Source organism: Dromiciops gliroides, chromosome 3, assembly GCF_019393635.1.
Source record: "Dromiciops gliroides isolate mDroGli1 chromosome 3, mDroGli1.pri, whole genome shotgun sequence".
In the NCBI taxonomy this organism is placed as follows: Eukaryota; Metazoa; Chordata; class Mammalia; order Microbiotheria; family Microbiotheriidae; genus Dromiciops; species Dromiciops gliroides.
In genome coordinates, this window is record NC_057863.1 from 427,929,172 (window position 1) to 427,936,226 (window position 7,055).

Below are 7,055 nucleotides of genomic sequence, written 5' to 3' on the forward strand. Positions count from 1 at the left end.
GGTTTTTCTTTTTGTTTCTCTGGAGAGAGCATTCAAATCGATGAAATCACAAATCCATTTGAGTATTTTGTAAATTTGAGTGTCATAAAAAAAAAACTCAAAGAGAACAGAAAAAGGTATTTCATGCAACCTATGGCTAGGAAAAGAGTACAAAGCTGGACAAATTAGATGTGATTATTAATGAACAACTGGGGATGACTTGGCTACTCTGATCAAGACAATGATCTAAGATATTCCAAAGGACTCATGATGAAAAATGCTGGCCACCTCCAGAGAGAGAACTGATGAACTCTGAGTGCAAAATTAAGCATATTATTTTTACTTTCTTTGTGTTTCTTGGTTTTTTGCAACATGGTTAATATGATTTAATATGATTTCACCTGTATGATCAATATCATATTGCTTGCCTTCTCAAAGGGAAGACTAGGGATCCCTTAACTCCTTTAAAGAGTTCTGAAGAACCCCAGGGAGAAAGGGAAAGATTTTGGAACCCAATTTTTAAAATGTATGCTAGCCCTTTCTGCCTCCTCGATCATCATGGCTCCTGTGAAGAAATCTGTGATGAAAGGCGGCAAAAAAAAGAAGCAAGTCCTTAAATTTACCCTGGATTGTACCCATCCTGTGGAAGATGGGATTATGGATGCTGCTAATTTTGAGCAGTTTTTACAAGAACGAATCAAAGTGAATGGAAAGGCCGGCAACCTTGGCGGTGGAGTCGTAACCATTGAGAGAAGCAAGAGTAAGATCACCGTGACTTCAGAGGTGCCATTTTCTAAAAGGTATTTGAAGTACCTGACAAAGAAATACTTAAAGAAGAACAATCTTCGGGATTGGCTCCGAGTGGTGGCCAATAGCAAGGAGAGTTACGAATTACGGTACTTCCAGATCAACCAGGATGAAGAGGAGGAAGAGGAGGAGGATTAAACCCTCTTGGGTCTGGAAACGTTTTGTATATGATATTGAATAAAACCTAAACCAAAAAAAAATAAAATAAAATAAATAAATAAAATAAAATAAAATGTATGCTAGAAGTGATTACAAAAGATAAAATAGATGATTTTGATTACAAAAAAGTAATAAGGTGTTTCATGAACACAATCATTGCAACTAGAATAAGAAGAGAATCTGTTTGGGGTAGGGGGACAAAATTCTTAATAATGAATATATCTGACTTAGATTAGATATCCAAAATATATAAGGAGTTGATATAGCCATATTAAAAACTAGAGTCATTCTCCCAACAGATAAGTGATCAAAGGATATTGACAAACAGTTTTGAAATGAAAAAATGTAAACTAAAAACAATCACATAAAAGAATGCTCAAAATGCTAATGATAAGAGAAATGTCTGTAATAGCTCTGAGGAAGGCTTTGCCTTATGCTTACCAGTTTGGCAAAGATGAAATAAAACAAAACAGTAAAGTTTAGAGTATTTATAGGAAGATAAGCACACTAATGAATTGTTGATGGACTGACTCTGGAAAATAATTATACTATACTATACTTTACTATACTATACTGTATATACTATACTAGAAAAGCCACTGATTTGTATATCCACTTTGACCCACTGATGCTACTTTTAGGCATATTCCCAAAAAACTCAGACTCCGTACAAACAAAAATATTTGTAGCATCACTTTTTGTGTTATTAAAAAAACTAGGAAAAAAGTAGATGCCTATTAATCAGGGAATAGATAAATAATGGTATATTAATATAATAGAATATTAATATTCTGTAAGACATTTTGTTGTTTCCATTTTTCAGTCATGTATGACTTCTTTGTTACCCCTTTGGGGAATTTCTTGGCAGAAATACTAATGTGGTTTGCCATTTGCTTCTCCAGCTCATTTTACAGGTGAGGAAACAAGCAAAAAGTGACTTGCCCACAGTCATACGGCTAGTAAGTATCTGAGGCCAAATTTGAACCCAGGTCTTCCTGACATCAGACACTCTATCCACTGCCCTACCTAGCTGCCTATAAGAAATGATAATAAGGAGTATTTAGAGCGATTTTAGTAAAACCTTATAAATGATGCAAAGTGAAATGAGCAGAGCCAGGATAACAATTTCCACAATGAATAAAATAACACGAAGGAAAACAATATTGAATAGAAAGAACTCTAATCACTGATAAGCCCAATCTTAACTCCAGAGGGAAGAGGGTGCTATACAAGACCCTCCTTCATCAGAGAGATGGTAGTTTATAGGTATAGAATGAGGCATGCATGGTCAGACATAGCCAATTCATTGCTTTGTTTGCTGTAACAATACTTAAAAAAAAAGATCTATGTAGCATAGAAGTCATTGGGATGTAACAAAAATGGTTAAAAGTATCAATAATATATTTATTTTAAATGTTTTAAACATTTTTTAAAGCATTCCTACAACTAGGTCAACTTTTCTCTCTTTAAATAATTTTTATTTTAAACAATAACAATCCTTACAAATTCCAATAATAAACAAACAAAATGAGGAATAAAACCTTAAACAACAAACTGTTTATATTTCAGCTTTTTTAAAAATGCAAACAATTATATAACAACAAAAAACTATTCACCCTGTGCATCTCTCTCGTTCTCTTTTTTCTTTCATGTACTTAAAAATTTTACTGCTGCCATTCTTTTTAGATAGTTCTAGGAATGTGTATGTGACTCTTCCTGCGTGGTATCATTCTATATACAACTTTCCATATTTCTTTGTATTCCTTATTTTTGTCCTTTTACAACATAATTATAGTCTGTTTCATTAATATACCACAATTTATTCAGCCATTCTCCAATCATTGCACATACAGGTTGTTTCTGGTTTTTTATTATTACAAATAAAGACACTAGTAATACTTTTGTAAAGATAAGTTTTATTTCCCTTTTTAATAACATTCTTAGGTACAGTCCTAATTGTGGAATCACTGGGTCAAAATTTATGATTAGTTTTGTAATTCTTGTTTCATATAATAAGATTTACCTCCAAAATGATTGCATCAATTTACAATTCCACCAGCAATATTCTAGAGTTTCCTGTTTCCCCATATACCTGATAACTTTGAATTTTATTGTTTTTAACTATCTTTGTTATTTTGATGAGTTAAGTGTGATGCTTCTGAATTGTTTTAATTTCCATTTCTCTGATTATTATTGCATTTGAAAAATACAAAATGCTTCATAAACTTGCAAGTCATCCTTAAGCCAGGGAAATGCTAATCTTTTCTGTATCGTTCCAATTTTATTTAGTATATGTGATATGTGATAAGAAGTCGCTGGGTCAGTTTCTCAATTAGCTTAATTACCTTATCTAAGCAAGGTCTAAAAAATGCGTTAGCTCTCTATTAAGTCTAAAAAGTGCAGCTTCCCTGGAGCTTTTCCCTGCTTCTTTCCTGTCCCACAGACAAGAGCATCTGCTGCCCCTGTCCACATGTTCTCTCCAGACTGAACCAGACGATGCTTCTCAACATGGCAGCAGAGACAACCCTGCTGTTTCCATAGCTTGGTTTAGCCCAGTCACATTAAGTTGCTCATGCTTATAACACCTCATTCCCATCTCTGGCTATCCTGCTTCACAGCAAAGCATATGCATATGGACTCTCTTTCACAGCTCTGTGACTCAGGTATTTTTAACAAGGAGGAAGCACTTGTTTCCATTAAGGACTATACGAAGTTGGTGAGAAAGACCTGCTCACAACAACTTCCTAACCCTGTCTGCTCCTTGAGTGATGTTTCTTATTGGAACAATTTTAAATCTAAAAAAAATGAACATAGAATGGAGAGGATAACAGTTTTTAGACAAAATAATATTTTTTTCCAAAGACCTTTTTTAAAATTCCTCATGTAGGGGGCAGCTAGGTGGCGCAGTGGATAGAGCACCAGCCCTGGAGTCAGGAGGACCTGAGTTCAAATCCGGCCTCAGACACAACACTTACTAGCTGTGTGACCCTAGGCAAGTCACTTAACCCCAATTGCCTCACTAAAAAAAAAAAATTTAATTTCTCATATACTGGAAAGACAAAAATATTGTCTTATCTTATTGGCTATAGCTTTGCTAGGGTCTTTATGGATACTGTCCCATTTAAGGATGATTAGGTGTCAGTTAGAGTCCCTGCTATTGCCTTTCTCCCAGTTACTTATATTTGTACCTTATTCATAACAATTAATGGGATCCCCATAACATATAATTCCCATGTATAGCCCTATTTGATTGACAATGAGAAAAAAATGGAGACAGTTTTGAAAAGAAGCTGCTTATGTCTAGAGAGAGTGATTGACAGTAGCTTACTCTTCATACCCTCATCCTCCATGTGTAACTGTATCTTTGGAGTCAAGAACAAAGGTACAAGTAAAAGTGACAAAATGGGGTGATGAGGAAGAGGTGTCATGGACACCATCAAAGAATAAGAAATTTGTGACATGCCCTCTCAGGCATCAGAAATTTGAACTGAAGAGTTCAAGTTCAGAGAATCCAAGATGAGATGGTGTCAGCCAGCTCTTCTTTACAGGAATCTGTCATCAATTCTATTAACTCTTCTCCATCAACAATCAGTTGTCCATGAAGATCCAGGGCATCTTACAGAAATGCACCAGCCTTATGAGCTTCAGTCCCATAAAGGGTTCCATGTCCCCCTTCCAAGACATGAAGTGGGACCAAAACCCATTTCTACAGTTCCTGAGTCTTCAGCTAATGACCAGCTCTACTATATGCCTGAGTAAAACTTCAGTTGAGAATTAAGCTTTGCTCACTCTCAGAAGAAAAAATAGTGGGAAGCTAATAAAAAATAATTATGCATTTCCAAACTTCTGAGTTTGGAGCATCTTGGGTACTTTGTGTCGTTTGCCTGAGTCTAGGAGAAATTGAGAACATGTGAAACTGCATGATATAATCTTATTTTATATTGTCTTAGTATTATTATTATTCCTATGCCCAGAGTAAAGTATAGCATACAGGGAAGAATGTTCTTTCTATTTCATGGGAAGGTGACTTAGTCATTTCATAGTCCCTTCCAGCTTTATTAAGTGGTCTTTATTATGGTCTTATGACTCAAGCTAACTGAAACAAAGCAAACTCAAGAAAGGCAGGGTTTTGCTGGTGGGAATGCAAGGGCTAATTCTAATTGGGTATAAACAAACTGGGGCAGCTAGGTGGCACAGTGGATAGATCTTGGGGCATGGAGTGAGGAAGACTCATCTTTCTGAGTTCAAATCTAGCTTCAAACACTTACTACCTATATGACACTGCACAAGTCATTTAACTCTTTGCTTCAGTTACCTCATCTATAAAATGAGGTGGAGAAGGAAATGGGAAATCTCTCCAGTATTTTTGTCAAGAAAACTCCAAATGGGGCCATGAAGAGTTAGAAATGACTGAAAACAGGGGCAGCTAGGTGGTGCAGTGGATAAAGCACCAGCCCTGGAGAACCTGAGCTCAAATCCAGCCTCAGACACTGGACACTTACTAGCTGTGTGACCCTGGGCAAGTCACCTAACCCCAATTGCCTAGCCAAAAAAGAAAAAAGAAAAGAAATTACTGAAAACAACAACAACAACATATCCAAACTAAGTACACTCCCTGGGCCAATGAGGCAATGTATCTGGAAAGAAAGAAGGGGGAAAATGGTCTTCTAATCTTTATAACAACTCTTAAATATGCCTTTTTTCTCTTCTGACATTGCGACCATCCTGCAGGCCCTTATCACCTCACATCTGGACCACTTCAACAGCCTATTGGTTGATTTCCCAATAGCAAGCCACTTCTCCACTCCATTTTATCCTTCATTCAGCTGTCAAAGCAATCTTATTATAACCCAGATCTGACCATGTTAACCTCCTACTCAGTAAATTTGAGTGGCTACCTTTCATCTCCAGGTTCAAATATAAAGTTCTCTGACATTCAAAGTCTTTCATAAACTATCCTTGTATTCCCTACCTTTTCTGTCTTCTTGTACCTTATCCGCTACTACTTGTGTTTTGATCCAGTGATCCAGTGGCCTTCATGTTGTGCCTAGAATACCATAATATCTTCCTAATCAAGGCATTTTCACTGACTGTCTCTTATGTCTGGAATGTTCTCCCTCCCCATCTCTGCCTCCTGGCTTTCGTGGCTTCTTTTAAATCCCAGCTAAAAGCCCATCTTCTATAGGAAGTCTTTCCTAATCCTCCTTAATTCTAGTCTTCCTTCCATTGATTACTTCCAATTTGTCCTGTATATAACTTGCTTATACATAGTTGTTTGCATGCTGTCTCCCCATTAGATTGTAAATTATTAAAGAATAAAGCCTAGGAGCATGGGGAATAGCCTTTCTTTGTATCCACAGTATTTAGCACAGTGCCTGGCACATTGTAAACACTTAGCAAATACTTATTGACCGACTGACTAAAAATCAGAGAGAACTCCACGCTTCCCCAGTACTTCTTCTTAAAAGTTTGCAATGTCATGAGCCAAGGCATGAATAAGACTTTTCAGCTCTTGACCCTTCCTCTTGATTACTATCAAGTTGACAGCTAGAAAAAACACCTCATAAATTGTTTTTAAAAGCCAGGAACAGAGTAACCCTGGGGTATACAGATAATCTGCAATACATACAAGTCTTATGCAGAAACTCTAGGTGAAAAATGAAGTTTATTACCTTTCTTACCTACTCTAAGAATGATCTTAGAGAAGATAGATCCAGAGCTAGGTTTGAATGATAAAGAGGCCATAGTTTGGCAACTCAGATGAATTCCAATTTTATTATTAACTTCTAAAAAAGGAAAACACAAAGATTCATCACATATTCATACTGAAAGCAAATTCAGCCTAAGTACAGAACAGATTATTCTCTTTGTTATGTTAGTCTATTAAATAAGGTCTCTCACTAGCTCATATCTCACATATCAGTTTCCTAACTTTTTTCAGCAATTCTAATGGTAGTGTCCCATGATGGTAACCTATCCCATAAAAGAGAAAATAGAATAGTTGGTCACCAAAATTTCCCAGCAAAGGACTAGACTATGGGCAAGTAGCCTGAGTTATTGCTTTAAACATCCAATGACCAATCCCACTCTAACTGATGTATTATGCCTTG

General features: G+C 36.2%; 1 protein-coding gene and 1 pseudogene across 1 annotated transcript; one reads left to right on the forward strand and one right to left on the reverse strand.

Annotated features, from left to right (window-relative positions):
• The first annotated feature begins 519 nt into the window (after nt 1-519).
• LOC122748959 (60S ribosomal protein L22) lies at nt 520-1,000 on the forward strand. Its single transcript, XM_043995055.1, has one exon. It carries the CDS (start codon nt 538-540, stop codon nt 922-924), a length of 387 nt encoding a protein of 128 aa, XP_043850990.1. The 5' UTR covers nt 520-537; the 3' UTR covers nt 925-1,000.
• Nucleotides 1,001-3,147: 2,147 nt separating this feature from the next.
• Nucleotides 3,148-3,246, reverse strand: LOC122752265 (annotated as a pseudogene).
• Nucleotides 3,247-7,055: the final 3,809 nt, after the last annotated feature.